The sequence below is a fragment of the Rhinolophus ferrumequinum genome (assembly GCF_004115265.2).
Source record: "Rhinolophus ferrumequinum isolate MPI-CBG mRhiFer1 chromosome 5 unlocalized genomic scaffold, mRhiFer1_v1.p scaffold_110_arrow_ctg1, whole genome shotgun sequence".
Taxonomy (NCBI): domain Eukaryota; kingdom Metazoa; phylum Chordata; class Mammalia; order Chiroptera; family Rhinolophidae; genus Rhinolophus; species Rhinolophus ferrumequinum.
In genome coordinates, this window is record NW_022680355.1 from 8,152,646 (window position 1) to 8,168,980 (window position 16,335).

Sequence of the window (16,335 nt, forward strand, 5' to 3'; positions counted from 1 at the left end):
TTGTCATTTCTTTTAATTCACAGCATTACTTTCAAGCCGAACAAAGGCCGGGGCCGGGGGGAGGCGGGGGAAGGGCTCGGCTGTAATGAAGCGCCTCGGAGGCGGAGGTGCAGCAGAGGAGGCTGAGGCGGCGGTGGAGCGCGCTGCCGCGTTTGTGCGCAAGTGACTCTCCTGTGCCACACACAAAAGGCCTCCTTCTCCCCACCTTCTGCCGCCTTTCAGCCCTCGGGCCCCCGCCGAGCCGGCTCCCGGGAATCCGGGGGGCTCCTGGCCGCATCCTCAGTGCAGCCTGACCTTTGGGACGTCCGCCGCTGCTAAGACAAACCTCGCCAAACTTTCCCCAAACTCGGCGGGCTGGGGAGGGACCCCGGCCGGAGGCGCGCATGCGCCCCGCCCGATGCTCCACGTTCCCAGGGTTCCGAAGAGCCGGGGTGGAGTCGGATGAGTATCCCCGGAGGCCCGCCTCACCCCTGCTCCCAGGGCAGTCGGGGCTCGGGTGCTGTCTGTCTTCCCTGGAAGCTGGAAGTGGCTGCTGGGCGCCGGGCTCTCCGCAGTTCTGCTATCTTTGCGCATGGAAGTCTCCAAGAGGGGCTCCTGGAAGCGGCGATCAGAGAGAGGGGAGAACGGTCTGAACGAGGGCAAGAGATGAGACCCAAGGCTTCCTTTGGGGAGGCCTGGGGCAACTACGCCCTCTGGTCCGGCGGGAAGCCCTCGGACGGCCGCCTACAGAGGGCCCCATGGCCCAGGGCGCAGGCTACGGAGAGCTGTTTTTGCCTCTGGGCCGCGGTGCCCCCGCTAGCAGCGGCAGTGGCCCGGGCACCGGTTTCCAGCCCGTCCCTACTTTCGGGCCACTGGGGAATCTACCCTTGTTTCTCCGGGGAGTCTTGGCGCTTGGCTGATCCCCGCAGCTTCGCGCCAATCCCTTCTCTGGGCAGTAGGCACCTGTTCCAAACAACCTGTTGCGCTGACTTCGCTTTGGAGAGGCGCGGGCGCTCTGCTTGCTGGTGGCGGGCTGTCTGGAGGCCCCCAGGCGCCAGGAAAGACTTTAGGGTCCCCTACTAGTGAGAGGCACTCTTTCCCGCTTCCTGTGGCACGCCGTGTGCTTCACCCCTGCCTGTGTCCCGGGAACCCACGACATCCTGGGCACTCCTGCATTTTGCCTAAATCTGAAGACTTCTCATGGAACTCTTCGCAATTTGTGTGGACGGATTAGACAAAGACCGGGATTAGAGGCACCACGGCTGAATTAAATCCTCTTTTCTCCTTCTCGTGCCCCCTCCCCCCAGCAGCCCGATAGGAATCTTTAGTCCCCCACCCCCACTCCCAAGTGCTCCTAGAGAAAGCATGTCACTTTTACCCTCCTGTATTAGAGGAACTGGCACTGGGGCTTTATCACTTTTAAAGTGATTTTTTTTCCTGAATTATTTCTAGTTTTACCATTTCTATTTAGCCATTACACAGGCTCCTTTTTTGTGTGGACCACTGAGCATTCCCCAGACAGCTAGGTAGTCACCTATCTTTGGATGCAAGCCTTTGGCACTGGATTGGTGATGAGGCTAGCTGGTGGATGTTTTCCAGAGGGAGTTTTATTGTGAAATCCAGTTGGCAAAGCGTTGTGAAATGGATAACAACAGTGTGTTGGTATTAGGATTTTTAAAAAGAGATATGGACTTGCATTGGGACAACTCAAAAAAAATTGTCTCCTGACGTTGGTCAGTGACATGCTAAACACAAAGAAAATTTAAAAAGACCCACTTCTAAATGAAGGACGCCTGGTTGCAACCCCACACCTAACACTGGTGCATAAAATTAAATATTAGGGTTCAAAAATTCGCATTTGTGGTAATAGCAAATGTGTGATGCCCTAAGCAATTATTTGGAAGTTTTACTTACTCTTGAGAACACACTTGACGCCTCATTTCTTTGATGACTGCTCAATAGACACCCTGAGACGCTAGCTGAGCTGCCCCCCTCCCCAGCTTTCCTCTTGCGTGCAGCGCTTTCATCCAGGGCCTGAATTGTGTTGTCAAAGTTTAGTAGACGAAAGAGGAGGGGGCATGAGAACAGGGAGGGGGTCTTGAAAAGTCTTGGAAATCGGTATATTTTGCAGGTGTAGAGTGTGCCTAATAAGCATGGCTAGGGCGCGCTCCCCAATGGCGAGGGTATGACAGGGACAGCTGGCTAAGTTTTCAATGTGAAAACACCCCCTCGGTGGACCAAACACAACGACACTGACCTTTCTGCGGGGGGAACCGAGATGTGCCTTTGACTGAATTAGCCATAAAGACGTCTTGCTATGACTTTTGTTCCCCACGAAAGCAAAGAAATATTGCGTTTAATATGAGAGGTACTGTTCACAGCTTTTCCGTGCCCCTTAAGAAATATTACAGTGCTGATTTACTGGTCCTCTTCTACTGAGTTGGCCCCAAGGCCGGGGGTGGCGGGGTGGGGATGGGGCAGCAAGGACAGAGAAGGCGGCCGAGGCAGCGCGCTAAATTGCCTGTTTCCAAAGTTCTCTCTTTGCAGCAGCAAATTTATCAATCTTTTCATCTGACAATACTTTGAAATATATCATTGTCATCCAGAGTTGTTTGATAGATTATCTGCAGGCACACAGACTTTTCCAAGGTCAAGTTGAAGATTCTTGTTTGCTGTTTAACTGGGTTGTTTAAAAACTCAGAACAATGCCTGACTGTTAAATTTTCACTTGTTCTCATGGGGCATTTGAAAGCAAGTTTTGCTGTTGACCGGGTGTGGAGACATTTCATCTTCTTGAGCTTCTATATTCAGCAAACTAAGATGGGCAATGAAATCCACAGGAGAAGAAATGAGATTTGATCTTAGCACTTGCAGATGCCAAGGAGATTAAGCCATCTTTCACATCTCCTCAAAGTGTGTACTAATTTTTCTCTGCATGTCGCGAGCTGGTTATAGCCACATGCATCTCATTCAATTTTCTGCTTTTATTCCAGTGGAAAGCTGCAGATACTCCCCTAAATTAGAAGTACAAAGAAATTGTGGCCACTCTTGTCTTTGTCAACACATAACCTGTTGCTGTAAGGACACTTTAAAATAAGGTCAGCCCCTAAATCGTCATGTTTTCTGGACATATTTATTTATGTTTTTAATGGAAAGTCTAGCTTCATAGTTTCCTCTATATCTGCGATGATTGATTTTTTTTTATTCAGCCAACTTTTATTTACCTTGCAAAAATGTTCTGGACCAATGTGATAAATTACAAATATGCAAATTCCTTTGAATGGTGTTGTAAGTGTGTCTAGCTGGAGCTGAATAACTCCTTGCAAGTCAGTCTGTGCGTGCTCAGGACCCCAGGGAGCTGATCAAAGCACCCATTCTCTTTCATCCCCGGTATTCTCCTCCAAACTATTTCGATACAATATGTTTCCATGATGCACTTAATGTGCTAGGGACATAGAACTCATTACAACCTAGCTAGTTCTGCCGACCTCTTTGTTCAGAGGCAGAAAGTCAAAGAAAAAAGGAAAAGCACTGCCAGTTGCCAGCTTTCTGAAATGCTAAAGCATGCGTCATTTTTCACCAGGTCTCGTCTTGATATCCTCAAAAGACAAACTATGAAACCGGCCTCAGCCCTTTCTGGCATTAATTACACTGCTGTCCAGCCGATCTGTTTTTCCTATTATATGCATTTCTCAGCAGGGATTTTTTTTTTTTTTTGCAAGAGTAATGCAGCTGCAAGTTAAACTATGAATGCATTTTTATCACTATGGAAAAAATAAGTGAAAGGCTGCAAAACATACAACTAAACTTTTTAATGGCTTCTGATAGACAATAGTTTTAGGGCGGGACATGGGAGATTTTTGCAACTTCTCTAAACCTGAAATTCAGTAAGGGCCTCAGGCGGTTCCAATGCGCCCTCGGTGTTTTGTGGAGACACTGTGCCATTTGAAATTCTGCTTTTGGTACCCAGAGAAATCTTGAAGGTGAAACCTTTCAAGATTTGTGTGAAATTTTTGAAATGAAACCGTCTGTCCTGCACCCAACCAAAAGGCTGCTTCCGAGAATTTCCGTCCAGGATAACAGCACAGAGAATATAAATTCTATTTCATTTCTTCCGTTTCTTGTAGGGTTGATTGGTTGGTGGAAATGGCTGGCAGCCAGTTCTGGGAAAGATTCCAGACCTGACTCCGATTAACCCTCTCTGGTGAAACTCTGCTGGAAACCAACTCACCAGCAATTGCCATTAATCTACTTACTAATTAAGCCAATTCATTTCTAAAGGAGAAAAATTCCTTTCTTTAGCCAAACTGATGGGAGGAAATTTGAAAGAAGCGCCAAACTGTGTAACTGTAATTCAGCCAAGGACTGCTAAAACAAGGTGTTGATATATAGCAGCAGATTTAAAACAAGTTTCTAGGGCAACACTCCTTTAGAGACGGTGGCATATAGTGCATAGTAGATGAAGCTCGAATAATGCTCCAGGGCGCCATGCCACCCCCATGTACTTGCGTTGAAAATAACAGGTCTCTCTCCAATTAAATCCGTGCCTTTTACGCGCAAATAAATCGCCTCCCCAGCTTTCTTTTGCACTAGAGTATAACAGCTTTATGTGACAGCTACCACAAATATATTTCTTGAGACTTAATAAATAACTTTAGAAATCTGTAATCCAGGCCTACGATTCTGAAACTGGGCTACAGACAGGGCCTAACTCGTAGTTAGGGGAACTTGACCAAGTTGAACATTACGCACAGCAGAAAGCAAAGCGGCCTTTCAAGTAAATGGTACCTGACATTCCGGAAAGAACAGATACGTGAATCTTGATCTTGACATTTACAGGGAAGCAAAACTCCAAAGGGTTTCTCCACTTACTAAAGAATTCTATACGGCTTATAAGGTAAGGCTAGGAGCCCCATGCCACGTAAGGTAAGAGTGGACTTCTCTTAGAGAAAATTTTAAATCCCCTTTCAGGCTTACGGCTCGCCCTCTTGGGGACGACTGGAAAGGGGAGCAAATTAGTTTGACCTGTGTTATAGGGAGACAGAATGAATTCGAGAGTCCCTTGCCTCAAAATACTTTTAATTGAAGTTCCTTCCTTCCCACCCTAAGACTCCGGGGAACTCCTCTGAGCCCAGCAAGCACCCGAATAGATTTGGCAGCTCTTCGGGTCTGAGCGCCCCGCGCACCCAGCACTTGCGAGCTGTTTCCTTAAGGGCTTGGAAAGGTGCATACAGCCGAAGCACATTGCGTCCTCTTCCATTGCGGTGCTTACCAGTTATTTTAGAAATGCCTTGGAGATAATATGTATCATTTGCCAGGGAGGCAGGCCTTACGCCAAGATGGTGAGAGCCCTCTTTCTGTGGTCCTGTGCGGCGCAGCCCAGTGGTCCGGCCCGTTACCTAGCAGCATCTGTATGGCTCACTGAGCTGTTGTGGGTTATGGATGGCTTCTTCAAAGACCCTTCTTGTTTCAGGGTTCTTGACAACCTCACTAAAAAGATGAAGAGATGCGAAATTTGTTTTCCTCACTATACAGAAACCACTGCCCACTCCGCCCCCATAGCTCTGTGCAGCACTGTTAGTGGGTCCTCCCAGGCCTAGCTCCAGCTGTGGAGGGGAGGGGCTCTTCAGTAACCCCGGAGGAGAGGTGTGTGTAGGGGCAGGTGCTGAAATCCACCTCAACTTTCAAAATAGTATGTGTCAGTTCAGTTTTCCTCTGAGACAGTTTTCCAGCTGCCCCAGACTGTAGAAATAGTCTTAGGTGCCTTTGAACAAGGCCAGTAAATGCCCTTCTGCTTCGAGTTCCTTTCCTCAAATCAGGAGCCACTGTAAGAGATTTTCTGCAAAAAGGGAGGGGTTGTCTTGTGTTGGGGTCCAGGGATCTAAGATTTAAATTTCCACTTCTGTATTCATTCTTCCCTCCAAAGGGAAATAGAAAATTATGAATGAGAAGGAAAGAAAACCAGGTTGGCAGGGGTTCTGAAGTTGGGCAATGGGGAAGTTTTGCCCTCTCCACCCCCACAGGCGGGGCTCTCTGCTCTGTAGGGAGGGACATTTACCTGGTGTGTAAATTGTGAGGAAAGCGTTGGGGGTCTGAAACAGGAAAGCCACAACACGGGATGTGATGTTCCAGCTTTGAAGGGGAACAAAGGCTCTGGGCTAATCCCAGTGAAAGCCAGAGGCGTGGAGAAGGCAACAAAGAATTGCAGCCTGCGGTCACCGGTAGATGTCAATGTGGACACTCACAGCTTGGGCAGTGGGAGAGGGGAACACAGAGCCAGGCTGTCATTCCAAGGCTTAACATGAACAAAGATAAAAACGTGACAACCTCGGCTTTCAATGGTTGGGAGGTTCAAAGTGGAAGGCTAGGGAGCCTATCTGGGTCAAGTGTCTTCTGAAGCAAGGCCTTTCTTTTTCCAGTCAAGGATCAACCAGGGAAGTTCTGAGGGCCTTTTCTCAGGTAACTCTTCTTACAAAAAGAAGAATTCTTCAAAATGATGTCCAGCTCCACCCACTGCCTAAGGTGAAGATATGGACCTTTGGAGATTCCTGTACAATGTATAAAGGGCCTTGTTTTCTGCACCCCAGAGACCCAGGTGGCTGCATTAAGCTTTTATGAACTTGAACAGCCTACCTCAACTTTTTGGATAAAGTTCATGTATTATTTATACATTAAATGAAAAAGAAATAACCTTTCTCTTTTATGAAACTATGGGTACCATAATTTAGAAAGTATTCATCTGACAAAGAACTTTCAGTAGTAACCTATTGAAGGAATAGTGGAAACCTGGGTAGAGTTTCCATTATGTCTGTGATTTCAGACTTACTATTAGAAATCAGCAGACAAGGTATTTACTAACAAATGAAAGTCCTTTGTAATCTGAGAAAGATAATTAGGAATCTTCTGTTAATGCAACTGATTAGCAAAGACTATCTTACAGAATTAATAAATGGGAATGATAACAAATTATGTTTATTCTAAGAACTCAGACACACTGTATTCCTTAAATTCGGCAATTAAAGCCAACACACAAGTTACAAAATCATAATGTAATGAAATTCTGGTTTTCCTTAGTTGAAATAAGTCTCCTAAATAATTTTTTTAAAAAAAGATGTAAATATCCTTAAAAGACTAATGACATTTCACAGGTAATGCAATTTAGAAAGAAACACTTCCATGTTTTCTTTTCCAACAATGTGCATTTTTGTAAACTGCTATAAATTGCAATTCAAAAGCACTGATCTCGCCATCCCCAATCATTTTTTATACTGATCAAATGAATGCAGATACTCCCATTTGGGAGGGGCGACATGACATTTCACTTGGCAGTTCTAAACAGGTCACAGACCTTTCACAGACCCTAAGGCAGTGGGAGGGAGCTCTTTACTAAACCGTGTAACCAAATCAAACCAATGGTTACCCCTTTTCAAAACCATTGGAATGGTTTGCACAATGCTATTCACATAGCAGCACAGAAACTGAAAGGATGGTCATCCAATGGAAATTTCTTTCCTTTTGTTTAAACTTGCAGAGCTCAAAAAGTAATACTTGAAGGAAAAAAATTACATTTGCTATGATAAAAATCATTAACAATAAACGTGTGTTTTTATTGGCAGCACATGGCATAGCTGTAGCCATCCATTGGTATGTATATATATATGCACACGTATGTATGCATATGTCCGTCTATTTATTGGCGATGTTGCTTTGTTTGAAACCTTATGCACAAAGACACAACATGGCTGCCCTGGAGATGACCTATTGCTTTCAAGTTGCTTGAACACATCAGAATTTCCATTGTTAAGGTTGATTAATTGAAACTGATAAGTTACCATGAATAAAGATTGTTTTTCTGTTTAATGTGGTGGGCCTGATTTGGTAAATGCCTCATTCATGTAGCTTTGCAGTGCAGCATATGGGCAAGAGTCATTCAGTATCGCAAACATATACAATTTATTATGCTTGTATGGGCACAACCAAAAGGCCTTTCTATTTTAATGACAAAGTTTCAATGAAAAATTCCATTTAAAGAGTCACTAGTAGAACATGAAGTGTGATTTTGTAATTTACTCTTAGAGTTTCTATCTCTGTGTTCCTATGAATAATTTAAAAGGTATAATATTTAAATACAGTAAGGAAAGGTGCATATATTCAAATTATACCTTAGCATTAGTCACTGGGGATGCAGCAGACTTTGTCTTAAATGTTAGCAGATGTAGGAAGAGAAAGCACTTTAATATCTGATGCTACCTTGCGTGTGTGCCGTAGTGTTGATAAAGTTACCACAATGATAGCTCATACTGCCCAATTTACAAAGAAATGTAATGGAGATTGGTGAATAACATGTCGACTTCCTGACATCTTTTTTCCCCTTTAATTAGTTAAACCAGAAGATAATATTTAAAAATAATTTAGGGACTATCACATGAAAATACAGTGGATTTATTCATTTTTCCATAATTTAATCATGTTTAGGTTCTTTAACCTGAAAACTGATGTCGCTTTTTAAAGATTGCACTACATAAAAACCGTCATGAATATTTACCAAGAAAGGTAAATGTTCATAATTTTTCATAATGATGTACAGAAACTTTTTTTCTTTTTTTATTTAAGCTGTTCATGTAATCATCAGAATAGTAATAACAACAAAAAATGAAAGACATGCTAATGAGGTAAAGAAATGACTGTATCAAACCATCAAAGAGATAGTTACCATATTCAGCCTTTAATGTCGTATCAAATAAATTCTCTGGTCATTCATGTCCATGAAACAGTTCAAGTTCACCCAACATTTCTCAATTAAATTAGATGGGTAATCTCAGTTCAGCTCTTCTGGAGAGTAATAAACCACATTGGTCACAGCTGACCACAGCTAGTATGTGTTTCATAAAGGACTGGATGTCCATTGGAAAGCTAATCAGTGCACCGTCACTTGTAAAATTCCCTCCTGCATTTTGAAGTGATAATCTGTATCTAATTTTTAAAGAAAAATTTACTCTCCTTTCACTCTTCTGAGGCCAATTTCTTTTCTGGACCTGAATAGAGATCATTGGTGAAACAGTACCAAATAGCTTTGGTATGTGTATAACAAAAACCCACCTCTTTGTAGAACATAACAAATTATGCAATGTTCACAGATGCGTTTCACATTGTGCCTTTTGTGAGAAAATGCAGGCCCAACTCTATTCCCCATCCCCATCTTAATGAAAGACTGGGTTCCCAATGCAATCTGTTTTAATTCTAGGGAAAAATAAATATACTTAATATGGAAGCTTCAGATAGTTATTTTTAAAAGGAATTTCATTTGGACTTCTAGTTTATGTAATTTTCACAAGTATGAATTTGAAGTTACAGCAGCTATACAATCCTATAAGCAAGCAAAAAACTTGCATCCTAAGGATAAAATGTTAACTGCTCCTATAATCCACCTTTGACTTGGGATATTTTGCAGAAATGCTATTTTTACTTAATTTCATGTTTGATCTTTATAGGTTACCAAAGAAATACAGTAATTTTTCAATGATAATTTTTAAAATGTACACACTGAAAATATTTTAAATTTTGTTTTATATTTTGATTTTTGATTATTCTCTCCTCCCCACTCCCGCACCAAGTTTTATTGAGCTATAACTGACAAATAGCACTGTGTAAGTTTAAGGGGTACAGCATAATGACTTGACTTAAATATATTGTGACATGATTACCCCAATAAATTTAGTTAACATCCATCATCTCATATAGATACAAATAAAAAAACAACAATTTTTTCCTTGTGATGAGAACTCAGTATCTACTCTCCTAACATCTTCAAATATATAGCAGTATTAACTATTGTCATCATGGTGTACATTACAGTACTTATTTATCTTATAACTGGAAATTTGTACCTTTGACCACTTTCTTCCAGTTCCCCCATCCTCAGAGGGAGGAGGCTTCTAACAGACAACCATGGGTAATTCGGTAGCAATTTCTGCAGCAATGGTGAAGAATGCAAAGAGGCCTTCTGAGGCCCACCTTAGCTGGTGGAACCTCTGATATATCCTGGTATTAGTTTCACTGAATGTGATAGTCTTTGAATGTCAGTCTTAGAAGAGAAGACTCCTTGCATCCTCAGTGTCTAGCCCAGGGCTTTGCTTCTAGTAGGTGTTCATAAAGTCCTTAGAATGAATGAATGGATGAATGGATGAAAAAGGAGAAGGTGAAACCTAAAAGGTTATGTAGTGTGGCCCCCATGGTATCCACAGCCTTCCCCTCCCACAGTGACTCTGGTCTTGGTCAGGAGACTTGGTTTGGCTAATGCAACAGGAGCACCTGTGGTGCCAGCAGATCCTTGGCCAGTTCTTATGCATTGGAGCTTGCTCTCTTTTGCTGAGAAAACTGAGACCACTGTGAAAGCAAGACTGGGTTAGCCTGCTCAGAGATGAGAACTACCAGAGCTGATTATCCCTGTCACCCCAACAGACAGCCAGCCTGAGGCCACTGGTGGCCAGCTAACCACAGAATATGAATGAGACCAGCAGGACCAGGCAGAAGACCCACCTTGGTGAAGGCTTGTAGCAAGGCAGAGAAGCATGGAATAGCATGAAATAGCAGGGAACAGCAAGTCATTTTTTTATGACTAGATTAGAGAACTCATGTAGGAGAGAGGCTAAACTGAAGAACTTGATTTTATACTGAAAACCATAGATACCTATTGAAGGATTAAACAGGGGAATAACAAAGTGTATAAAGCTGAACCAAAGAACAAAATCCTTAGTGACCCCAACACTTAATACTCAGAGCAGGGTCAGAATTGAATAACCAGGAGAGACTGAGAAAGATGCTCTGAGAAGTAGGAGAACTAGAATAGGCTGGTGTCTTGGAAGTCAAGAGAAGAGCACTTCAAGAATTAAGGAACGCTCATTAGTAACAAAATGCAAGGCTGAGGTCAAGTGTGAGAAGGACTGGAAACTGTATTTGGCATTTGAAGGATTCTGATGACTTAGGGAATAGCAGTGTCAGCAAGATGTGAAGCCAGAAAGCAAGTGGAGTAACTTGGAGCCAGAGAAAGGAGAAAGCAGGTTCCAGTTGCTCTCTGCAGGACTAACACAAAAGGTAAGGAGGACCACAGGACACTTGTTGAAGAGGAAGGGAAGAAAGAGTAAGAAAAGGAGGCGTGGATGTGTTTATAGGAAGAGGAAACTGGGCAGGATGGGCCTCATTAATCTGAGAACAAAGAGGTTTGCTATGAGGTAAGAACCTAAGTTCCTAAGAACCTAAATTATCAGTGTCTCAGTGGAGTGAACTTCAGATTCAGTTTTATTTAACACTTTTTGACCACTTACTAACTGCCAGGGAAGTGGCAGGTATATCTATACACAAGCCTTATCATATTTGATTCTTTAATACTACAATGTATTTTGAAGCTTAGAAGAAGTAGTTTTCTAATCAATCAACAGGAAGTGGCTCCTGTATGGTGGGAAGTAAGTGGCAGAACTCCTTACCTTACGATGTAATGCAAACTGGAAACATAAGGTCACTGAACTCATTTGGGCCAGTGGCTGTGTCCATTTAAGGGGGATGTCATGGAAGCTATTACATTACCATCCTGTAATTTATTAGCTTCCTAGGGCTGCTGTAACAAAGTAACATAAGCTGGATGGCTTAAAAAAACACGCACTTGTTCCCTCACAGTTCTGGAGGCTGAACGTCCCAAATCAAGGTGTTGGCAGGATCATGCTCCCCCTCAGACTCTGGGTAAAATCCTTCCTTGCTTCTTCCTGACTTCTGGTGGTGGCCATAGATCCCTGATGTTCCTTGGGTTGCAGCTGCACCATTCCCATCTCTGTCTCCGTGTCACATAGTGTTATCCCTGTGTATCTCTGTGTCCTAATTCCCACTTCTTATAAGGACACCAGTAATATTGGAATAGGACCCACTCTAATGAGCTCATTTTAACTTGATTACATCAACAAAGACCCTATGTTACAAATAAGGTCACATTCACAGGAACTGGGGGTTAAGATGTCAACATCACTTTTTGGGGGTAGGAGACACAGTTCAGCACGTAACACATCCTTATCTGGCAATGGTAACTGATTGCCTAGTTCACAGATGAAACACCCGGGGAGAAGACTTTTATTATGATGCAACAGACTTTTGAAATGTTCTTTTAAAAAACGGCAGATATTTAATGCATGCTTTTGATGCATAAGATAATAACTATAGCCACTCCTCACGATGTAAAATATTCTTAGAATAGATCACGTATTTAAGTAAGGCTGAAATCAAATGAAAGATCTTTGGTTCAGAAACATGAAGAAAACTGGTGTGCCTGCACACGACTTTTTTGGTGGGGGAAGGAGGGAGTTCACAATTTATGAACTCCATATGGAGGGAGTACCACATGGATGCGATAAATACAGTTTAAGAAGAAAAAATACAAAGACATCCTGGGCAAAACAAGATAAATATTTCTCTGGTAAAGAAATGTAAAGCAATGAACCAGGATATTGGGCACTGAATTGTGTCCCCTAAAAGATGTTGAAGTCCTAGCTCCTGTACCTGTGAATGTGACCTGATTTGGAAATAGGGTCCTTGCAGAAGATAAAGTTAAAATGAGGTCATTAAGGTGGGCCTTAATCTAATGTGTTTTGTCCTCAAAAAAGGGGGAAATCTGTACACAGATACAGATACACACAGAGAGAAGACGATGTGAAGACACGGGGAGAACGTCATCTAGAAGCGGAACACTCAAGGCTACCAGAAGCTTGGAGAGAGGCAGAGAACCGATTCTCCCTCACAGCTGTCAGAAGGAAACAACCCTGCCAACCCTTTAATTTCGAAGTTCTAGCCTCCAGAGCTGTGAGACAATACATTTCTGTGGTTTACGTCACCCAGTTTGCTGTACTTTGTTATATTAATAGCAGCCATAGGAAACTAATACACAGGATGACACAACTAGCCTGTTTGGTTCCAGCTGCAGAAATTCATAATGACTTAAAGCTCCTTTTCTGGTAACAGAGGCTAAATGTGCATCATGTTAGGTAAAGAACAAATTCACTTCTTGAAGCCAGAAGCTTGAATTAAAGGAAATTGATGCGGTGGGAGGGAACAAAAACAATTTATGACACAGGGCTGTGGTTTATAGAAAGCTATGGCCCAGGAAGGCTCAAGAGCAAAAACTTACTTTGCACATAGGAACTGAGCCAAGCCACCTGATGGCTTGGGGGCTTCAATACCCTCATGTTGCAGCAGAACAGGCTCCCTCAAGCTTATAAGAACTGCTTGTGAATTGAGAGTGAGACTGGAACAAATGGAAGTAGTCACAGAACTATATTCAAGTGGAAAGAGAGAGGGAAAGAGGGAATGAGAAAAAAATGGGCCTGTAAACCAATGTTTTGATATAAATAAAATAGTAGGATGCTTGGAAAGACTACAGCAAGATAAACCATTAGAACATGAATTCACTCCAAATAAATTTCGGTTGATGAAATAGTCTGACAAAGATTTTAAAATGTGTGTGTTTAGTATGCTCAAAGACATATTTGATAGCATCCATTAACAAAAAATAAGTGATGATACAAAACAGGCCAGAATAAAATAGAACTTGTGACTATGAAAAAAGAACTAAAAAAGTCACTAAAAAGAAACATTAAAACATGGGATAAGTTGGGAACAGCTGAAAAAAGACTCAGAAAGTTGAAAGGTAGTATTGAGGAATCCACCCATATGCACAATAAAGAAATAAATATAAAAATTAGAAAATTTTGATTAGAGGCATGGAGAAGAGACAGAGAGATGCTTCAGAAGAAAATAATGTAGAGATGTTGTATAAGCAATATCTGAAAAGATAGTAGCTGAGAAATTTCTAGAAGTAAAGGAAGATATGAATCATCAGATGCAAATTATATTCTGAATATTAATAAAGATAAATAAACCATTGAATACATTATAATAAAACTACAGGCCATTCAGAATAAAGACTAAACTACTAATACTTTAAAAGCTACCATAAAGAGAACATAAAATGACCACAAATTATTGACAAATTGACAACAGACTTCACATGACCTTGTGCAGAGGCTGAAAGGTAATGATACAACAACAAAATGTGAAGGAAAAAATAACTGCCAACTTAGAATTTCACATCTTACTAAACTACTACCAAAAATGAGGTAAAAATTAAGACAAACAGAATTTACCATCAATTGACCCTCACTAAACAAATTATCAAAGTAATAATACTTTTTAACATACTTATGTACTAAAACATGCACATATACTTTCACATATACACTAAAAGAAAAGAAACAAAAGTTGCTGCATTCAAACCAGCAGAGGGGAAAACACAGGAATATAGAAAATATCAATCTAAAGGAAAGCATGAAAGTAAACAATAGGAAGTAGAGCAAAATATCAGAAAATACGAAAGTAAGATGGTAGAAATAAGTTTAAATTTACCAATAATTGTAATTATTGTAAATAGAATAAATTCATCTGTTAAGAAGTAGATCTTATCAGAGAGCTAAAAAGAAAAAGGTCTAGTTTTAAGTTGCTCAAAAGAGAAAAATCAAATATAGTCATAAAGAGATTGGAAATAAAAGAATGAAAAAGAGATATAGTAATGCGAATATTAATAAAAAAGAAAGCTACTATAGTGTTGTTTATATAAAACCCAAAAGAATTTAAGGCATCAAGGAATTACTAGAAATAAAGAGGAACAATGGATGCGACGATCCACCAAGAAAAAAATATTGTAAGTTAGGATACATTTAATATAGCCTTGAAATATGTAAAACAAAATTTGACAGTTACTAAGAGACATTGATAAATTCTTAGACATTGTGAGACATTTTTATATTCTTTCAGAAAAATAAGAAATTAAGCATAGATTAGAAACACTAGAAAATACTCAAATTAATAAGATGACCTAATAGATATGGAAATCTGCACTCAAAACAGGAGAAAATAAAAATCATTTTCAAGGTCATATGAAATACAGAGTACTTCACAAAGGAAATCTGTACAAATTTTCAAGAATCAATGTCTTACAAATCACAGTCTCTGACTTAAATGGAATTAAGTTTGAAGTCATTAATTAAAAGTAAAGCAATCTCAACAAAGCATGTGTGAAAGCTCACATGTTAAAAAGGCAATCATGAAATTAATAAAATATTTAGACCTAAGGAACAATTGAAGTACTATATGTCAAAATTTATGGGATGCAACTAAATACTTTTTAGAGTCATAAATGCATTTATTAAAATATAGTAAAAATGAAAAGAAATTAGTAAGCTAGAGAAAAAACAGAATTTTTTTTTTAAAATAGAAGGAAATAATAGAAAAAATACATAAATTAAATCAGAAAATAAAAAAAACAGTAGAGAAAATTAACAAACAAAAAATTAGTTTTAGAAAAGACTAAAATTTATAAAATATTTTAGCAGGATGAAGAACAAACAAATGGCAAATATATAAAATAATGTTAGGGACAGAAAAGGGGACATAATTGCAGAGATTGTAGAATTCATAGGAGAATACAGTGAACAACTTTACCTCAATATATTTGAAAACCTAGATAAAATGGATTAATTATCTAGAAAAAAATGTTGCTGAAATTGACTCAATAAAAAATAGAAAGCTAATAACCATTAAAGAAACTAAACTAGTATTCAAAAATCTCTCCTGCCTTCATAAAAGACAAAGACCATTTTGACAGGTATATTTTTTTGTATCGTCAAAGAACAAATAATGCTATTTTATACAAACTTATCCAGTCTCAAAGAAGAGGTAGAACTAGCTAATTCTTTCTATGAGTCTAGTAAAACTTTTATACCCAAACTAAGATAAGGGTAGTTCAAGTGAAAAATTTATAGACCAAACTCAGAAGAAAAATCCTAAATAAAATACTGTAAAATTAAAGTTATTTATGTCCTCAAAAAATTAGTAAATGTAAGTATGATTCAACATGAGAAAATTAACATATTTTAACATTAGCAGATTAAAAAGAGAAATCTCACAAATATTAGCTCAATAAGTAGAGATAAAAATTAGCCATCAATTTGTTATAAACTCCTAGCATCTGCAAACAGAAGATACCTTTATTGACTTGATAAAGAATAGCTATGACAAACCTATATCACACTTAGTGGTGACACTTTAGTAACTGTCTTATTAAGAGAGAAACGAGGGGCGGCTGGTTAGCTCAATTGGTTAGAGCGCGATGCTCTTAACTGCAAGGTTGCCGGTTTGATCCCCACATGGGCCACTGTGAGCTGCTCCCTCCACAACTAGATTGAAACAACTAATTGACTTGGAGCTGAGGGGTCCTGGAAAAACACACTTAAAAATAATAAAAGTTTAAAAAAAAAAGAG

General features: G+C 40.3%; 1 protein-coding gene across 1 annotated transcript in view; it reads right to left on the reverse strand.

Annotated features, from left to right (window-relative positions):
• Positions 1–279: 279 nt before the first annotated feature.
• Positions 280–16,335, reverse strand: part of C5H10orf67 (chromosome 5 C10orf67 homolog) — a 109,964-nt gene continuing 93,908 nt past the window's right edge. Inside the window, exons 17-19 of the mRNA XM_033100524.1 lie at positions 5,379–5,469; positions 842–1,016; positions 280–723 (exon numbers count right to left, since the gene is read on the reverse strand). Of these exons, the coding sequence (XP_032956415.1) occupies positions 280–723; positions 842–1,016; positions 5,379–5,469 (710 nt within the window). The remainder of the gene's footprint in view (positions 724–841; positions 1,017–5,378; positions 5,470–16,335) is intronic.